The following is a 21,187-nucleotide window of genomic DNA, read 5'->3' as shown; positions in this document are numbered from 1 at the left end:
ATGCTTAACTGACTGAGCCACCCAGGCACCCCTCCTTTTGCTTTAAAAAGTGGGAGAGGGGGTGCCTGGATGGCTCAGTCACTTAAGTGTCGAACTGTTTGGTTTTGGCTCAGGTCATGATCTCACAGTTTGTGAATTCGAGCCCCACATCCCGCTCTGCGCTGGCAGTGCGGAAACTGGGATTCTCTGTCTCTTTCCATGTCTCTCTTTGTCACTCTATCTCAAAATAAATACAGTTAAAAAAAATAGTGGGAGAAAAACAGCTGTGAGAGGGAAAGTGGGAGAGGAGAAATCATGAGATACGTAGACCCATCTGCAGGTTTTCAGGTTGATAATTCTTAAAAAGGATTGTATATCCAGGTACGTATACACTACAACTACATGTATACAGTAGTTTTACCTAATTTTTGGGAATTCTTCATGTTATCCCAGGAATGGGTGTAACCCAGTTTGAGGACCAGTATTCTACATCACTAAATCAATTTTATACAGTGTCATCTCCACTAATTAGTAGATTAAAAGGAACATGCTTCAGCGTAATGAAGGCCATATTTGAAAAGCTCACAGTTCATGTCATACCCAGTGGTGAAAGATTGAAAGCTTTTCCTCTAGGATCAGGAACAATGCAAGGATGCCCATTCTCACCACTTCTGTTCAACGTAGTACTACTAGCCAAAGCAGTTAGCAAGAAAAAGAAAGAAAAGGCATCCAAATTGGAAAGAAAGAAATAAAATTATGTTTCTGGATGAACAGATCTTATATGTAGAAAATCCTAAAGATTTCATGAAAACTAGAACTAATATATTTAACAAAGTTGCAGGATACAAAATCAGTGCACAAAAATGAGGTGTGTTTTAGTATGCAAACAAGTAAAATCCAAAAGGAAATTAAGAAAATAATCCCATTTGCAATAGCATCAAAAAGAATAAAATATTTAGGAATAAACTTATCTAAGAAGGTAAAAAAAATCTTGTATGCTGAAAACTAAAACATTGCTGAAAAGAATTGAAGACAGAAATAAATAGAAAGACAAACTATGTTCATGGATTGGAGGACTTAATATTACTTACATATCCATAGTACTCAAAGCAATCTACAGATTCAGTACAATCCCTATCCATATCCCAATGGCATTTTTTTTATAGAAACAAAAAAATTATAAAATCTCAAGAGACCCAGAATAGCCAAAAGAGTCTTGAAAATGAAGACTATAAGGGCTCCTGGCTGGCCCAGTTGGAAGAGCCTCTGACTCTTAATCTCTGGATCATGAATTCAAGCCCCACATTGGATGTAGAAATTACTAAAAAAAAAAATTAAAAAAGAAAGAAAATGAAAAATATTATTAGTACAGTTTTCATTTTGTTTTTGTGGCTCTGTTTCATTGCAACAGTCCTGTATCTCATTCCTCTCTTTCTGCCTTTTTCTGCATCCTATGCTCATGCACACAACATACTGAACATAGTTTCTCAAGTCCCATTGGCAGTGGTCAAGAATCACAGCTTGGCTCACAAAAGATTCCTATTGGGTCAAAATATTTTAACATTGGCAGTAGCAGTTGGAGAGAGAGAAGAATTAGGAAATGACAATGCCCTAAAAGAACTCCAAAATTAAGGTTCAAGGAAGACCCTATAAGTGTACAGGCAAAATAGTTTTTAAGTGGTCCTCTTGTTTCAGATGTTATAAATAGCTCCCTGTAAGCATTCAGGATACCAAGAAATTGAAGAGAATCCTGGACTTTTCTCATCTTCACTGAAATTGAAGTTTAAAATAGCTAAAGCCACAAGGTGTGTGGGTGGCTCAGTTGGTGAAGCCTCCAACTCTTGATTTTGGCTCAAGTGATGATCCTATGATTAGTGAGATCAAGCCCTGTGTCAGACACCGTGCTGTGCTGACAGTGTGGAGCCTGCTTAGAATACTCTCTCTCTCTCTCTCTCTTTCTCTCTCTCCCTCTCTCGCTCTCTCAAAATAAATAAACTTTAAAACAAAACCAAACAACAACAATAAACAGCTAAATATCCCTGGTGAGAAGGAAGACTACTTGAAAAANCTCTCTCTCTCTCTCTCTCTTTCTCTCTCTCCCTCTCTCTCTCTCTCAGAATAAATAAACTTTAAAACAAAACCAAACAACAACAATAAACAGCTAAATATCCCTGGTGAGAAGGAAGACTACTTGAAAAATGACTTGGTCTTATTTATATGCAGCATGACTTAGTGATAAGTATTCTTGACTTTCAGGTCTGTACTTAATAAGTGTTTTATTCCTAGAAAGAGATTAAAAGAAAGCTTTCTGAAATGCGGGATCTTGAAGAGACAATGGCAAAACTTCAACTGGTAAGTAGATATCATGTCGAATTCCAAGAATATTTGGTAAGAAAATTTATGTGCTTTATTTTGCATATATTTTTTTAATTGATAGATGTAATTTACACACTATATTCGCTCTAGTAATAACATTTTCATCACTCCAAAAAGAAACATCATACCCATTAGCAGTCACTCCCCATTTTCCTCTACTCAGCCTCTGGTAACTACTAATATACTTTCTACTTCTATAGATTTGCCTATTCTGGACAGTTTGTAGAAACAGAAGCATATAGTATGTGGCCATTTGTGTTTGGCTTCTTTCATTTAGCACGGTGTTTTCAAGGTTTGTGCTTGTTGTAGCAAGTACTTCCTTTTTATGGCTGAGTCATATTCCTTTGAATAGATGTATTTCATTTCATTTATATTTTTATAATTCTTTAATTTCATATATTGTAAATTGCAAGTTAAATTCGAACTTGGAAAATCTATTGGGAATATTCTTTTAACTACTTCATGACTTGTCAGTTGAGTAATATTAAAACATTAAACTTACTTTAAACATTGTTGCCTTTATTAAAAACACTCAGTCCTGGGGTGCCTAGCTGGCTTAGTCAGTGAAGTGTGCAACTCTTGATCATGGGGTTGTGAGTTCGAGCCCTGGGTTGGGTGTAGAGATTACTTAAGGATAAAACAAAACACTCAGTCTTCTTTGAAGAGCTTTGCTTAGTATTGTAAACCATTTTCCTAGATATTATTTGTTCTGGTAGTCTTCATATGAGAAAAGTAATAATCATCCCAGCATAAACCCAGAAATAGCATATAGTTCTGTAGTCTAGAACTGACAGAATGTCTTGCTTACAGGTTAAAAGTCCTGGGTGGTCACCCAAAAGATGATTGAGGATTTTTTTAATAGCCATTAAATTGGATGAGTTTCTGCTATGATTAGAAACTAAGACTAATTTCCAAGTTTTCTCATTATATATACTCTTTATACGGTGTAGCAGCAATGTTCTGGTGGCATAAAGCAAATTAGAAAATGAAATCCCACTCCATGAAGCCAGTGTGATGTGCTGGCATATTGTAGATGCTTGAGTATTTGTTGATTTTTAAATGCTCACTGTGAATCACAGTGGCTTCCTTTTTATTCAACTACAGGTATTCAAGTCAATACTGAATAATTGAATTAACTAAACCTGCTAGATGTTGTCTACTCTTGAGTCTCATGGATACTGTGAAATTCTCTCATGAGGTCAATAAACAGAAAGTAGATGTTTTGGTGATGTTAGTTTTTACTAACAGTGTCATGTAGGGATTTTTGCTTTTGTTCACTACTGTTGTATGTACACTATAAACAGTCAAATGTGATTCATGATACTTGTCTCAGAACTCTGACCAAGTTTCAGTAGTATTGGCTGACAGTAAGATGCAGTGGTTATTTTCTGACCTTTTTTATTTTTCCCATTAGTGCTATATTTATGTATTTTTAAGATACATACTAATGAAATTAATAGCTGATATTTATTAAGCACTTGCCATGTGCTAGACACTGCAGAGTGCTTCACATCCTTAGTTGCATCCTCACCAGTGAATCCTTGTGTCCAGGTACCAATCTTATCCCCACTGTGCATATGAGGCAGAGAGAATGACCAGCATAGTTACTGAGACTTATGATAGTCTTAGAACACTATGTCTTTGTTCTGCCTTCCTTTAAAAGTAAAGTTTTAAAACTTTACTTCATTCATACTTCATTCATGTTAAAAAGTAGAACAGTATGCTAAACAAATGAAAACAAAATTTAATAGCTCTCATAAAGGAGCACTATTGATATTTGGGTTTTATGCTCCTTTTAGCCACAATTGACAATTAACTAGTTGAAACCGTATATTTGACTAACTGAAAGTGTGTGTCTGTGTGTATGTGAATTACTCTTAATTTAATGTACTTACTAAAACATCTATTTTAAATGCTATAATATTTTATACAGTTGTTAGAAATCTTAATTGTAGTATTAAAATTTGCAGGAATTAAACTTATGCCATAAAGAAAAGGAGAGACTGAGTGATGAACTCCTTATAAAATCAGACCTGGAAACTGTTGTTCATCAGCTTGAGCAAGAAAAGCAAAGACTTAACAAAAAAATGGAAAGTTTTGCAGTTACAGGTAAAATATGAAATGTTAATAACTTAAAAAGTGATTGTGATTTCCTCCTGAGGTATTATTTTTCTTGGTAGATTATCTTTCATTCATTCAATAAATATTTGTGGAGTGCTTGCTATATACCAGAAACCCTACTAGGTGCTGTAAATACAGTAAAAAAAATCTCTGTCCCTCAACAACCTTACAGGATTCTTTTATATTTTGACTAGTTAGTACAGGGAACCCTGCTTGAACATTTTCCAGTAGAAGTATATCCTTCTTTGAGGCAGATAATAGAATTAAGACTAAGAGGAAAATTTATGAAATAGTGAAAAACTGAAGTGCATAATCTTTGAAAAGAAATACACTTGTTATCACCTGAGAGAACATGTTCATTCATTTCCCACCCCCCTGCTCCACCCCCAGTAGGGTAACTTTTTGCCAGGTACCAGCCCTAAATGAGTTGGTTTAGGAAACACATAAGAATTCTTCCACTCACTCATTCATTCAACAAATGTGTATGAGCCTGTTGTGTGCCAGGCTCTGTTCCAGGTACTGGGATATATAATAGTAAACAAAATATACAGTGCTCCTGCTCTTGTGGAGCCTTTCTTTGTTCTAGTTAGACAAATTAGTAGTGATTAAATGAAAATGGCAATTTGAGATGATAAGAGGTATTAAAATGGGGGAAGATACGCCAGAAGGTGGACTGACCCAAGGTCTCAGAGATAAGACACCAGCCAGATAAAGATTTGGGGCAGAGTTTTCCAGGCAGACGGAATGGTAAGAGCAGAAGCCTGCTGCCCTCAAACTCCATGTGTCTTTGGAAGTAAAAGGCCAGAGTGCTATATTAAGAAGAGGCTATATTCTAGGCTCTTTTGCATCCATGTGGATAATCTATTTGACCCCTTCTCTCCTTACTGGCTGTAAGCCTTGAGCACATTACCTAACTTCTTTATGTCTTAGTTTCCCTGTCTGTGGGGTTAATGATGGCATCTACCCAAAAGATTCTTGTGAAGACTAAATGGGTTAATACTTTAAAGTGCTTAGACCTGTGTATAGAAGTTTGCAGTTTACTTCCTTTCATAGCTAGCTATGGCCTATCATTTCAGTGTGATCTTTCAGATATATGAAACTCCCTGTTTTTCTGTGTTGCGAATGCACCCCCCTGCCAAAAATCCAGGCACAGGTCAACCCAAATATTTACCCTCTATACATTTACACTTGAACAATTAAGCACTGCATGTGTATGCACCAGACACATCAATAGTACTGTAAATTAGATGGTCCTGAACCTTAGCAGCACATTCAGTGATGTATGGAAATCTTACTCTGTATTTCTTACCCTTTGATTTCCTACTGTCTGCGGGAAACATTTCAAATGTTTTCCATGTTCAATAAACCTGTGACTCTCATTCCACTTCCCATTGTGAGTAGGCGATCTTCAGGTTCCCTAAGAGAATGGAAGCCATCAGGGAAGCCTTCTGTCAGTTTCCTGTCCCCAGATCTTAAATTGTCCATCTTTATCTTCCCTCCTGTTACTATGGAAGTCTGTCTCTTAGGAAAGGCCACTGCCTCCATCTGTTTTCTGGATCTCTAATTTTAAAACCTTAAATATTAATTGTCTCCTTTCCATAATTTTAGTCTGTACTGTTTTTGTCCATTGGCATTTAAACATGCTCACCCTGATATGTTTCCTGAGGCAAGGGAAGCAAAAGAAAAAATAAACTATTGGGACCACATCAAAATAAAAAAACTTCTCGATAGCAGAGGAAACAATCAACAAAACTAAAAGGCAACCTGTGGAATGGGAGAAGATATTAGCAAACGACATATCTAGTAGAGTTAGTATCCAAAATATATTAAGAATTTACAAAACTCAACACCCAGAAAACAAAAAATCCAGTTAAAAAGTGGGTAGAAGACATGAATAGACATCTTTCTAAGGAAGACATATAGATGGCCACAGACACATGAAAAGATGCTCATCAGGAGTGCCTAAGTGGCTCAGTCGGTTAAGTGTCTGACTTTGGCTCAAGTCATAATCTCATGGTTCATGGGTTTGAGCTCCACATCAGGCTCTGCGCTGTTGTTGTGGAGTCTGCTTGGGATTCTCTCTCTCCTCTCTGCCCCATCCCGTCATGCGTGCACTCTTCTCTTTCTCCTCTTTCTCTCAAACTAAGAAAAAGAAAAGATGCGCATCATCACTTACCATCAGGAAAATGTTAATTAAAACTACAATGAGATACCATCTCACACCTGTCAGAATGGCTAAAATCAACAACACAAGAAACAACAGGTGCTGGTGAGGATGTGGAGAAAGGGGAATCCTCCTGCACTATTTGTGGGAATGCAAACTGGTATAGCCACTGTAGAAAACAGTACGGAGTTTCCTCAAACAGTTAAAAATAGAACTACCTTATAATCCAACAATCATACTACTAAGTATTTACTCAAAGAATACAAGAATATTCAAAGGGATATATGCACCCTGATGATTATAGCAGCATTATCTACAATAGCCAAATTATGGAAAGAACCCAAATGTTTATTAACTGGTGAATAAAGAAGAGGTGGTGTATCTATACAATGGAATATAAAAGAATGAAATCTTGCTGTTTACAACAACATGGGTGGAGCTAGGGAATATTATGCTAAGTGAAATAAGTCAGAGAAAAACAAATACCATATGATTTCATTCATATGTGGAATTTAAGAAATAAAACAAATGAACAAATGGAAAAAGAGAGGCAAACCAAGACAGACTCTTGGGGTGTCTGGGTGGCTCATTCAGAAGAGCATGAGATTCTTGATCTTGGAGTTGTGAGTTCAAGCACCATGTTGGGTGTAGAGATTACTTAAAAATAAAATCTTTTAAAAGAAAAAAACTGATCATTACCAAGAGGAGGTGGGTGGGAGAATGGGTTAAATAAGTGATGGTGATTAAAGAGTGCACTTGTCATGATGAGCACCAGGCGATATACAAAAATAAATGACTTTTAGTAGCTTATATTCTAAAACTTATTGATATAATTTATTTGGCTAATTGTAAAATGTATATCCAACACTTTTATTATTTAACTAATTTACAGAAAGAGAACTTACTCTGGAAGTTGAAAGGATGAGGCTAGAACATGGAATAAAACGTCGTGACAAGTCACCCTCTCGTTTAGATACATTTCTGAAAGGTATAGAAGAAGAACGAGATTTCTATAAGAAAGAGCTGGAAAGACTCCAACATATAATACAGCGAAGATCTTGTTCTACAAATTATTCTACACGTGAAAAAATTCCAATATTTAAAACACTAGAAAAGGTAATACCTCTTTTTAAAGATGATTAATAGGCAAGAGTGAATTTTTATGAACAAACTTTTCTGGTGTTATTGTATTAAATATAACTTTATTCACACTTGCTTTTTAAAAGTTTTTCTTAATTTTGATTCTTGTTTTCTTACATGACCTATACTGTAGGGACACTGCATTTATTAGGAAAACTACTTAAGAACAAAGTATAACATACTGATTTTTGTAAATTAAGGAAAGATTGAATAGCTCATTAAATGTATAGGGTAAGTGCAGGGACATCTGGGCTTCCAGAAACTGGAACCAGTAATTCATGCTACTGGACATTTCCTTTCTTTCTATCCTTTCCTCTTATTATCAGCTGCGTTTTCTTTCTCAAAGCAAAATGGCTTTGTCCACATGGCAGACAACATGGCTTCCTACTATTCCCAGCCTTGGACTAGTCAGGAAGGTGGGTCCCATTGTACACACCAGACATCTTCCATGTTAACCATGCAGCAGAGGGAAGGTAGAGGGTATGAGTGTCAGGCAGATCATCCCATTTGTCTACTACAACCACATTTATAAGCTGTTAATCTAAAACTAGGTAAAGTTAACCGTGGTTCATGAGAGATTAAAATTGTGTAACTCTGTTTTAGGTCTCAGTTATTTTCAGTGTTTTATGAGTATAATTTGAATTCTTCATTAAGTGTTTCCTTTTTTTTTTTTTTTCCTTTTTTTTTAAGCTTTGGAGCTACAGGAGTCCTGGAGGCTTATGACTCTAACATTATCTACACACTAGATAAAATTAGGGGTAGTTGGGAGTAAAGCTAAAACTCAAAACATTTCATTTCAAATATTTAAAAATATCAGGTCATTGTGACATATACATGAAGCTAATGGGTTTAAAAAATTCAGACTTGGCTGAATTTACTTGTTTCATCATCTTTTTCCTGAAGATCCTGTGTCCATTGTCAAATGGTTTTGGATTGTTTTATGATTAGACTCTATTTTTTAACCCCATTGGCTAATGACTGAATTTGATTTACTGGTGTCACTAGAAACACTATCTATGTTGTCTGTTACAAGCAGAGGGAATTGGTGGGAAAATATTGTGTATGTTAATTTATGTGTTACTGAGTTGTTTTTTAAGCCCCATACATACTTAAGGCTCAGAAAAAATAAATCCCTGAATTGATCACCTTCATTGCGTAGGAGAATCTTCCACAAAATGGTTAATTAGTTTAATCAAGTATTTATTAAATAAAACTGAGTAGGAAAATATCTCAAAGCTTTTAACCTAAATATTTGATTTCATTAACTCCTTGAGTGGGATTCACAATTGAAAAACAAATGAGAGATATTGGTATTAGGAGAGACTTTTATCCCCTTCAACTTATTTTCTTAAAATGTTCTAGTGTTATCTGACTCAAAGAATTCACTTTCTAAAGTTTAGAAAGTTAGAGTATTCAGAGCATTTTGGAATTCTCATAATAAGTTGGGAGAATGGTAGGGAATCGTGGGTGTGTAAGTGACTGAAATGGGTGGAGGGTAAAACAGTTGTGATTCCTGGGCACTAGAGAGTGCATCTGCACCTCAACGTGGGTATTTTCAATATGTTTAGAAACTACATGGCAAACAACAAAGATCTCCCTGAAGCCAGTTTGGTTCAAGCTGTGAGTTTTCAACTCCTGCTTTACGGCATACTGTTAGGCACAGTTTCTTGGGATTGCAGTAACTCGGGGGAAAAATTGTTCTTTTTAATATCAGTGATCTTTGTCAAAAATACACCTGTTGATTCTCTGCTGTTTGTTGGGTGGGCACTGCCTCTTCTTACCTTATACTCACTATGGTTCCAGTTGTAAGTTTTGGGTATAGTAGTAGTGGAAAGGGTTTTAGAGTTGGAGGCCTGATAGAAGTTACAACTCCACAAACTGTTGTTATGACCTTGGACAAGTTCCCTCACTTCATGGAACCCGTTTCCTCATTTGCAAAGTGGGGAACGTAGCTCAACCTCTTATAAAGGTTACATGAGATCATTAGGGCCCAGCATAACACCTAGTTCCTAGTAGATATTTCATGTTATTATTTGCTGATTCAAAGCACATTAGGTCTAGGTACAAAGTTAGGTTCAGTTGAGCAGATACATACTGAGTGCCAGCTATGAACTAAGCACTGGACATGAGATGAAGACATAGTTCCTGTGCTCATAGCCTTTAGTATTTTGCATGTGTGTGTGTATGAGCTTGTATATGTGTGTGGTAGGAACGATGAAGTGGTATAAGGGAGTTATTAACAATTACTTATGAACACAAATATAAATATCTGCATATTTATGTCCATACAGGGTATATTTAGAAAAGAGCTAGAGTTCCTGCTTAAGAAGGCCAAATGAATGGATAAAGAAGATGTATATATATACACAATGGAATATTATTCGGCCATCAAAAAGAATGAAACCTTGCCATTTGCAACAATACGGATGGAACTAGAGTGTATTATGCTAAGGAAAATAAGTCAGTCAGAAAAAGACAAATACAATATGATTTCAGTCATATGTGGAATTTAGGGAATAAAACAGATGAATATATGGGAAGGGAAAAAAGGAGGGAAGCAAACCATAAGAGACTCTTAACAATAGAGAACAAACTGAGGGTTGATGGAAGGAAATGAGTGGGAGATGGGCTAAATGGGTGATAGATATTAAGGAGGGGACTTGTGATGAGCACAGGGTGTCATATGTAATTGATGAATCACTGAATTCTACTCCTGAGACCAATGTTACACTGCATGTTAACTAACTAGAATTTACATAAAAAATTGGGGGGAGGGGGTGGAAAGGCCAGTCACTAATGTTAGAGAATTTGTACATTTTATCAAGTACCATGCTAGGCACTGAAGATGTGGTAATAGCAGACAACTACTATGTCCCTCATGGAGCTTACATTTTAGTGCTAAAGATGTGTACTAAACACATAATCATGTTGGTAACTTTATAAGCTCATTTATAGTGTTAGTGAAGAAAAGATAAAAGATGATTTCATAATGCTCTGAGAATACATACAGGGAGATCTAAATTAGATTGGAGGAACACTTGGATGGCTCAGTCAGTTGGGAATCTGACTCTTCATTTCAGCTCAGATCACGATCCCAGGGTTGTGGGATTAAGCCCCATGTTGGGCTCTATGCTGAATGTGGAATCTTCTTAAGATTCTCTTTCTTTCTCTCTCTGCCCCATCCCCTGCTTGCACTCTCTCTCAAATTAAAACAATTTGTATATGTATAAATAAATAAATATTTTAGATTGGTCAATCCGAAGACTCCTTAGGGAAAGTCACATTTAAGCTGAAACCTAGACAGTAATAAAAATAGACTTGTCAAATTTTTTTTTTTTTAATGTCCCAACTTTCTTTATAACCAAGACCCCCAGTTCCCACCCCACCCCAGATATTCACCTTAGCTTTGGGGGAGAAGCTGCATGAGCAGTGACACTTCTGCCAAGCCTGCAGCTCAGGGAGATGTGCAGAATGAGTCCCTCGCTTCTGGGCTTTTGCCCTACTGCTGAATTTTGTTAGCTGTGGCCCTCTCTCTGTGTGGCTCCAGTGCAGTGGGACAATACAAGGCTCAGCTCTGCTTCGTTTTAGTGCTCAATGGTCACATCTGCAGGACTGTCAAATCTTTATTCACAGAAGTTTCCGTTTTTTTTTTTATTTTTTTTTTTTACAAATAGTTTATTGTCAAATTAGTTTCCACGTAACACTCAGTGCTCATCCCCACAAGTGTCCCCCTCCATGCAAACCACCTCTTTTCTGTAAGATATTTTTATGTAGATATGGTTAGGTTACAGATTTTCTCTTATAGTTATCTAAGCCTTAATTAAGTCCTCAAACTCTAATCTGCTTTTGTCCTATAAAATGTCATTTTAAAGTGTCCAGATAACTAATCTCAGCCATTATGCCTTGATTTTGCTTGCTTAACCAAAAAGATAACTTATTTCCAAGTGGCAGGTTAGGGGTACTTACAGATACCAAGTCTATGTTGGACATGGTTATGTGCACAGTAGATAGTGATATCATAGATCAGAATGCTTTCCAGTGTGCCAGATTATCAGATTATCTCTACCTGGGGCTTCTGCATTAGTACATTAATGTTAAGATATCTTAGATTCCAAGTTGACATTTACCACCTTTATTTTCCACTATAGTTGTGAAGATAGTGGGTCTTTTGAATTGGACTAGAACAATAAACCTAATCCTGTTTTAGAAATGTTGGAAGTAGTTGCTTATTTGATGAACATCCTTAATGTATACTCCCAGTAGAAATATTTATATTTATCTCTGCAAAAATAGACCTCACATAGGTTGGGACTGGAACAGGTGGGGAGGTTGGTATGGCTGGGAAACTGTTCTTAGATTCAGTAAAAGAAAACAAAAAACACCAAAGAAACCCCTGAGGAATATGCTAGGCTGTAATAGTTAACTTGCAGTGGGTAAGTAGGTACACACAGACCCTCCTAGTTCCTCCCCCTGGAGTGGGTTGTAATCTAGTGGTTCCCAGTAGTTAGCTTGCATGCAAATCACATGGAGGGCTTGATAGGCCATAGTTACTGGGCCCTGTGCCCATAGTTTCTGATTCAGTCTGTCTGGGGTGGGCCTACAGAACTTGCATATCTAACAAGTTCCTTGTTACTGTTATAAACAACTCCAGGAGGACATTTGAAGCATCTGATGGGACCTGATCAAGTGGTATCATTGGCACTAGGGACCCTTCCTGGGCATTTGAAGGCTAGGAGATTTGCCCCAATACTGCCTGCACTCTCATCTCCTGTTCTCATTATAGATAAAAAATTGTGTGCTTTTGATCTGTTATCATTATTTAGTCACTGTCATTACCAGCATCCTGTGACAACCATATGGTGATAATTATAACAAATGATAACTTCTGTTTTTAAATTGTGTTTCAGGGTGATTACAACTCAGAAATTCATCTGATCATGAGAGAAAGAGATGAACTTCAGCGTATGCTGGAAAGATTTGAAAGACATATGGAGGATATACAGTCCAATGTTAAATTATTGACAGCAGAAAGAGATAAACTAAGTGTCTTATATAATGAAGTAAGAAATTGATTAAGCCAACAAATTATATCCAACAGTTTAACTCTAAGGGAACAGTATAAATCTTTTAAATTACTGTAATATATGTACCTTGTGATACTCCTTTCATAATTAGAATTTTCTATTACTGTCATCCTTTTCCTAAAGCAAAGATTTCTATTATTTTTTCATATTTATTCTTCCTCTTTTCCAGTTCTATGTGTCAGGTCTATTAGAGATAATCTCTTCTAAAATTACCTGGAACAGATCTTAGCCTGACTCTGAGCCAAGTTTATCCTTGGGATTCAGACATGTTAGTAGTCTGTCACACAGTGGGTAGCACCCATGATTTGGTATATTTGCTCCACACCAATCTCCCATGAAATTCCACTGCTACTTTGAGAGAGGGAGAAGGAAATGTAAGTTAAAAGGTTAAGTTGAGGGGCGCCTGGGTGGCTTAGTTAAGCATCCGACTTTCGCTTAGGTCATGATCTCGTGGTTCCTGGGTTCGAGCCCCGCATCGGGCTCTGTGCTGACTGCCAGCTCAGAGCCTGGAGCCTGTTTCAGTCTGTGACTCCCTCTCTCTCTGACCCTCCCCTGCTCACGCTGTCTCTCTCCTTGAAATTTAAAAAAAAAAAAAAAAAAAAAAACATTAAAAAAAAAAATAAAAGGTTAAGTTGAATACGCTGTTTTTACTTTTGAAGCCTTTTTTGGAATCTCCAGCTGCAAATTGATTCATTTCTGGGCTTTCCCCACTGTTGGCTTGGATTTCCGCTTTCTTGAGTCTGCTTGCTTAATTACTAATAGTCCATCTGCTGTCTGGTTTCCAAAATTCTGTAGCTTGCATTTCCTCTCAATCTCTTTGTCTTTTTGGTTTTTTTTTAATTGTTGTTTTTATTATTTTAATCCCTTTACTCATTTTGTTTAGATTTGGGACGAGAGCAAAGGTAGCATGTGTGTAGCTTGCCTTTTTTTTTTTTTCACATGGGAGCATATCCAAAGCATTTTTTATTTATATCTTTTAATTCTTTAAGGCTCAGGAACAGTTACGTGCACTAAGACAAGAATCCACCCAAACCACAGTCTCCCATAATTTTATTAGTCTTATGGAAAAGGAAAAAGAACTTGCATTATCTGACTTAAGAAGGATTATGGCAGAAAAAGAAGCTTTAAAAGAGAAGTTAAAAGTAAGTAATAAGATCAACTTATTTTTGAAAGGAAACTTATGGAGAAAATGGAGGTCTTTATAAATATATTTTCCTGTAAAGTGATTACTTAGAATGTACAACTAGATTAGGGGTTGGCAAACAATGACACATGAGCCAAATCCATTGTGTTTTTGTATGACCATGTGCTAAGAATGATTTTTACATTTTTAAGTCCTGTAAAAAGTATTTCATGATACACAAAAACAATGAAATTCAAATGTCATTGCTGTTCGGTGTTAGTGGAGTACTACACTCATTCATTTAGCATAGTATTCTGTGTGGCTTCTCTTGTGCTGCAGTGACAGAGTTGAGTATTTGCAACAGGAACTGGCTCACAAAGCCTAAAATATTTATTATCTGATTCTTTATAGGAAATTTTTGACCTCTGATCTCAATAGGAAGTTCCTCATGTGGAGAGACATTATCTTTTCATTGTTGTTGTTAAAACAGCTTTATTGAGATACATGCCATTCAATCCACCCATTTAAAGTGTACAATTCAGTGGTTTTGTATATTCAGACTTGTTCAGCCTATCACCACAATCCATTTTAGAGCATTTTCATGACCTTGAAGAGAAACATTGAACCCATTAGCAGCCATTCTCCATTTCCCCCCAGCCTCTTTGGACCTAGGTAAACACTAAGCTACTTTCTGTCCCTGTAGATTTGCCTATTCTGAGCATTTCATATAAATCGAATCATTCAGTATGTGGTTTCTTATCTTCTGTTTTTTTTTCACTTTGCATAACGTTTTCAAGTTCATCAATGTAGTATAAGTTTTAATAATTTATTCCTTTTTTTGTGGAATAATATCCCGTTGTATGGATAGACAACATTTTAATTTTCATTTGTGTGGTTTCTACTTTGTATCTATTAATGAATAACGATGCTGTGAACATTCCTGTACAACTTTTTGTTTATGTAGGTCTTCATTTAATCTTGAGTAATACCTAGGTTCATATGATAACCATAAACATTTAAGCAATAAATAACTAGGCTATTTTCCAAAGCAACTGTAACATTTATATTCCCACCAGCATTGTATAAGAGTTCTAGTTTCGCCACATCCTCACCAACACATGTTATTATATGTCTTCTTTATTATCATCATGCTGGTAGGTATGAAGTAGTATCCATTGTGGTCTTGATTTGCATTTCCTTGATAGCTAATAATATCAGGCCTCTATTCATGTGCTTATTTAGCCATTTGTATATCATCTTTGAAGAAATGTCTATTCATTGCTTTGTACATTTTTACAGTGGGTTATTGTTATTGGACTGTAAAAGTATTTTATATACTCTTAGTACAAGCTCCTTATCAGATATATGATTTGTGAGTATTCTCCCCCATTCTATGGCTTGCTTTTTCATTTTCTTAATGGTGTCCTTTAAAGCACAGGGGTTTTTAATTTTGATAAAGTCCATTTTGTGTATTTTTTTCTTTCGTCGGTTGTGCTTTTGGTGTCCTATTTAGACACACAGTATTTTATATTTTCTTTTATAATCTCCAAAAAATATATTAATGTACATAGAGCACTTAATAGAGTTCAGAACATTATAAGAACTCAACATAGCTCTTATTTTTACTATTATGGACTGTGTAGTTTACTTTCAGTAGATATTATTGAATTAATGCTTAGAAATCAATAACTAAAGTTAGGAATGAGGACATTAAAGCATTATAATGGTAGTCTTCATGTCATACATTTTCAGTTAAAATTTTACCCCAACAGAATACTTTTAATTGGGATCTTTTGGAATACTGCCTTCCAGAATGTGCTTTCTTATAAAAATAAGTGTTAAAATTACCAAATGGAAAACTTCTGTGCAATATGGCAACTTTTAGCACAAGCTACTGATCTATTCTTTTCCGTATTTGTTGAAAGGACCAAGGAATGTAAAAATAGGAATAAAAAATGCAGTAGCACTCAAAGATAGAAAAAGTGATATTCTATTACCAGAACCTTTCTAGATTGTAGGAGGTAAGATTTATGAGTTAATAGTAGGTCTTTTACTTAAAACTAACCATCTCAATCCTTAAGCTTCCTCTTGTAATTAATTTCCTCTTATTCTGTTACCCACACAGATGTCAAACTAGGCGGCATCACTGACTCCTCTCTCCCTTAAAGCTCTTCTCTCTCAATCAGTCACCAAGTCCTATCTGTGCTACCTCTTAAATAATATTTAACATTTATTAAGCCCTTTTCATGTGGGAGGCTCTGTTCTAAGTGCTTTTTACATGGCTTCTCTTAGCAAATCATCATAATTGCCTTTTCAGATAGCTAATGCTTACAGATGTGGTCTCTGAGTTACAGTGAGTTTAAATACTGTGTCCAAGATCACCTAACTATAAAGTCACATGGAGTCTGGCTCCTGAGCTCACATTAGTTCCTCTTGAATCTGTCTACTTCTTTCTATTACTCCTCTGCCATCCTCTTCTGGCCATTATTCTCTCTCCACTGTATTTATGTATTAGCAGCCTCTCAAATCTATATTTTATACTGAAGTTAGAGTCATCTTTCAGAGATAAAAATCTGATCACATCATTTCCAATTTAAAATCTGTTAACTGTTTTCAAAGACTTCAGTGATTGGATCTTGCCTACTTCAAGGTCTTGCCTTCTTTTTCCCAAACTTATTTCCTCCATTTCCCACCCCTCATTTTCATGACTCCAAGCTTAATGGACTTTTTCTTGTCCCAGTTTTCTACATAGGCTATTGAAAAACCATTTACCTCTTTGAGTACCGTCACATGGCTGATTCCAACTCATCCTTTAGAGCCAGGTTAAACATCATTTCCTCACATAGGAAATGAACTTTAAGCTCTAGATTGCCTTTCAATATGTTGCCATAAAGTTCCTTTTCCTAGCAGAATATTCATGGTTTTATAAAGTGTCTTGTTTAAGGTTTGTCTTTTCTACTAGACTTTAGTAACTATGACGTCAGAGGCTTAATCCATTTTATTCACTATGTATTCCTAATACCTTGCTTGGTGGTTGGTATATAGTACGTACTCAGTACTCGTTGAATGATTTAATAAACAAAAAATGAATACACATTCACACAGCACAGTGACCTTTCCAGCCAGGTATGTAATCCAAACATCGGGTGTCTGTCTGTTTTTAATAAGTAACATGGATAGAAGTATGAATCCACACAAGAAAAATTCTCAGAGAACATAGCTTATATCACTTGTCCTACACGTAGCATCAGCAATAGTTGGATAAAGTAACACAACCGTAGACATAGCATTGGTTTACACTGTTGACCAGCCCATTGTTGAAATTCTGATCGCTTGCATGGCCCTGTAGTATTATGTTCCTTTGTCATTGTGAATTTTTCTTTGCACTCTGTTCCTCTGACATCTCTCACTAGGGGCATACTCGTGATCTTACTTAACCTGCTGGGTTTTTTCCCTTTATAGTTGTGCTAATGGATTGGTCTATATAAATCTTTAAAACAAATCCATACCATTCTGTGTCTTTTGTTACAGTTACACATGGAGGTAGAATATAAAAGAAACTCCTGTCCCTCTTTTCTTTCAACCAAAAGTATTATTGTAAAATGTCTAATGATTTCCTTTCTAAAACATTTCCATATTTTAAAAAGACAAATAGAATAGTGCTATAGACTTGTTTACTCTGGTAATTTTGTTATCTGATATGAATGAATATCTTCTATACAATTCTTTTTCAGAATCTCCAGGAAATGAGTATTTTTGAAAAATCAAAATTAGAGAAAACTATTGAACATTTGACACGTGTTAATCATCAGGTAATTATCAAACTGGATTTGGAGTTTATTGTGTTGTATGAATAGCTATTTCATTATATATTCAATATACTATACTATAGACACCCCTATATTATATGTTTTTAAAATTACAAAGTATTGGGGCACCTGGGTGGCTCAATTGGTTAAGCATCTGACTTTGGCTCAGGTCATGATCTCACAGTTTGTGAGTTAGAGCCCCACCTCGGGCTCTCTGCTGTCATTACAGAGCTCACTTCAGATCCTTTGTCTCCCTCTCTCTCTGCCCTTCTCCAGTGCATGCTCACTCTCTCTGTCAATCTCTCTATCAAATAAACATTTAAATAAAAGACAGAATTACAAAATAGTGTGCTAGAATGCTGTATAACAGTTATTTGGAATGTGTACTTTGACGCTGACTACTTGGGTTCATATCCATCTCTGTTACCTGTTACCTGTAGGTAAGCTACTCAAATTTTCTCTCCCTCAGTTTCTTTATTTGTAAAATGGGAATGGTGCTAGTACTTAATTCTTAAGCTTTTGTGAAGATTAAATGAGTTAATATATGTCAAGGACTTAGGAGGGTCACTGACATGTTGTAAGCCTCAGTAGGTATTAGTTACGATTATTGCTGTTTTGCTCTTTTTAAAAAATCATTATACAGACAGGGAGGAAAAAATGAAATTTGTTTTCATTATTGCTTTTTCCCTCTATATAGTATTTTTAATAAATTGATATGTGTTCTGGCAGTCATTTTTTTCTTGGTATTTCATTTTGGCTAATTTCCTTTACTGTGTCTTCACTGTTTTTATTTACCATGTCTACTAATTCTGTCATCTGTTTCTATCAACTTTGGGTCAGTTTGGTTTTTTTCGCCCCATCATGGGCTATATTTTCCTGATTCTTTGCATTCCTGGTAACTTCAGATGTCAGATGTTGTGAATTTCACCTTCTTGGTTGGTGGATTCCTATAAATATTTTTGAGGTTTGTTCTGGGATATAATTAAGTAGATGAAAGTAGCTTGAGCCTTTTCAGTTTTGCTTTTAAGCTTCTTTAGGTGGGACCAGAGTAGCATTTAGTCCTGGACTGATTTTGTTCCACTGCTGGGACAAAACCATTTGAGTACACTGTGTATTGCCCCATGAAATCTGAGGTTTTCAAATGATTCTTGGGAACAGGAATTACTCCAGGCCTACATTATTCCCTTTAACTTTTTGACATTTTTTTTGTCTGGCCTTGGGTAGCTTCCTCTATTGAGCTCTGATCTCAGGGTGTACCTTTAAAAGATCTCTGGAGCTTTTAGCTCTCCTCCTATATATGCTCTGCAAACCCTAACTGCGACCTTCCTTGATTCTCAGTCTTATCTTCTGAACTTAGGGGAATGACTAGCCTTCACCTGAGTTCCTTTCCCTGTGCCACAGCTTGGATTTTCTTGAAGCAGTAAGCTCGTAGGGCACATCTCATTTGTTTCTTGTCCCTCAAGGGTCACTGTCCATCATTGCTTGATGTTAAGTGTCTGGAAAATCATCATTTCGTGTATCTTGTTCAATTTTTAATTATTTCAGGTAGAAGGGTCCCTGTCACTACATCTTGCCCAGAAGCTGAAAGTGAGAATTAATGAACTGAAAAATAGACCTAAAGTACTAGAAGTCATTGGAAAGAGATTGGGTTATAGAAAATGTAAAATAAGTTAAAGCCTTAGAGAATAACGTGAGAAAGTCTCACATGTATTTAGTCACAATTGTAGGAAAATGCAATAGAACATGAGACAGGTAGTATTTGAAAAGATAATGACTGATAATTTTCTAGGTATTTTAAAGACACAGGAATCCTCAGATTCCAAACGGACAGTGAATGCTGGGAGTATGACAAATCCCAAAGAAGATAAATAAAAAGAAAATCCATACTATTTTAATAGAGATGAGCAATGTAAAATACGTATGAATTTGCAGGACCTTTATGAAAAATATTATACAGCCTTATTGAAAGATATTAAAGAAGATCTAAATAAGTGGAGAGCTATATCGGGTTTATAAAAAGGTGACAGACATCATGTTTATAAAAAGAATGTAAATTCTCTTCAAGCTGATCTATAGAATTGATGTAATTCCAGCTGAAATCTCAAGAAGGTGATGTGCGTGTGTGTGTGTGCGCTCTCGCACGTGTGCGTGTGAGAAAATCAACAATAGATTTTTTTTTTTAAATTTTTTAATGTTTTTATTTATTTCTAGGAGAGAGAGAGAGACAGCGTGAGCAGGGGAGGGTCAGAGAGAGAGGGAGTCACAGACTGAAACAGGCTCCAGGCTCTGAGCTGGCAGTCAGCACAGAGCCCGACGCGGGGCTCGAACCCACGAACCGCGAGATCATGACCTAAGCGAAAGTCGGACGCTTAACCGACTAAGCCACCCAGGCGCCCCAGGATTTTAAATATTACATGGAAACAAAGAGCTAAGAATCACAAAGAGATTTTAAAGAAGACCGTGGGTGGAACTTACCCTACCAAGTATGAAGCCTTTAGAGTCAGTAATTAATATAGAGTGGTAGATCACAAGGATTAAAAGAGAATGATAAAATCCAGTAGATAGTAAACCCAGAAATATATGAAAACTTGATATATCAAGGACTCAGATCAATGGGAAAAGAAAGGATTATTTAGTAATTGTTTCTGGGACACTTGGCTATTCACATTATATGTGTATTAAAAAGGAATTAGAGGGCACTTGGGTGGCTCAATTGGTTGAGCGTCGATTCTGGATTTTGGCTCAGGTTGTGATCTGGTTTGTAGGATCAAGCCCCACTTGGGACATGCTGACAACCCAGAGCCTGCTTTTGGGATTCTCTCTCTTCCCCTCTCTCTGCCCTTCGCCCACTCATGTGCATGTGCTCTCTCTCAAAAATAAATAAACTTTAAAAAAAGAAAAAAAGGAATTATATTCTACCTCAAATATACCATACCCAAAAATCAGTTCAAGTTTACTTGAAATTTTGAATGTTCAGGGTGCTTAGGTGGCTCAGTCAGTTGGGTGGCCGACTTTGGCTCAGGTCATGATCTCCCTGTTTGTGGGTTAGAGCCCCACATTGGGCTCTGTGCTAGCAGCTAGCTCAGAGCCTGGAGCCTGTTTCAGATTCTGTGTCTCCCTCTCTCTCTGACCCTCCCCTTCTCACGCTGTCTCTCTCTCAGCAATAAATAAAACATTAAAAAATTTTTTAAAAAAAGAAATTTTGAATATTCAAGAAATAGTGACAAGTTTTGAAAGAAAATACAGGAGAAAATATTTTTGATGTTGGGGAAATAATAATAACAGCAATCATTTATATAGCATTTACTCTGTGTCAGGCACTTTGTTAACATTTTATGTAATTTTAATTCTGATAACAACCATAGGAAGTAAATGCTAATGTTATCCTTAT

The 21,187-nt window shown here is 36.2% G+C and overlaps 1 protein-coding gene across 2 annotated transcripts in view; it reads left to right on the top strand.

The window, feature by feature from the left end:
• Positions 1-21,187, top strand: part of CEP135 (centrosomal protein 135) — a 79,210-nt gene that overhangs the window by 19,032 nt on the left and 38,991 nt on the right. For both annotated transcript variants that reach the window (XM_077757754.1, XM_077757755.1), the window contains 6 exons: positions 2,266-2,331; positions 4,326-4,464; positions 7,533-7,756; positions 12,688-12,840; positions 13,854-14,006; positions 17,722-17,799. In XM_077757754.1, the coding sequence (XP_077613880.1) occupies positions 2,266-2,331; positions 4,326-4,464; positions 7,533-7,756; positions 12,688-12,840; positions 13,854-14,006; positions 17,722-17,799 (813 nt within the window). The remainder of the gene's footprint in view (positions 1-2,265; positions 2,332-4,325; positions 4,465-7,532; positions 7,757-12,687; positions 12,841-13,853; positions 14,007-17,721; positions 17,800-21,187) is intronic.

The sequence above is a fragment of the Crocuta crocuta genome, unplaced genomic scaffold (assembly GCF_008692635.1).
Source record: "Crocuta crocuta isolate KB4526 unplaced genomic scaffold, BGI_CrCroc_1.0 scaffold282, whole genome shotgun sequence".
Taxonomy (NCBI): Eukaryota; Metazoa; Chordata; class Mammalia; order Carnivora; family Hyaenidae; genus Crocuta; species Crocuta crocuta.
Note: the sequence above shows the minus strand (reverse complement) of the source record. Positions and strands in the feature narration are given on the sequence as shown.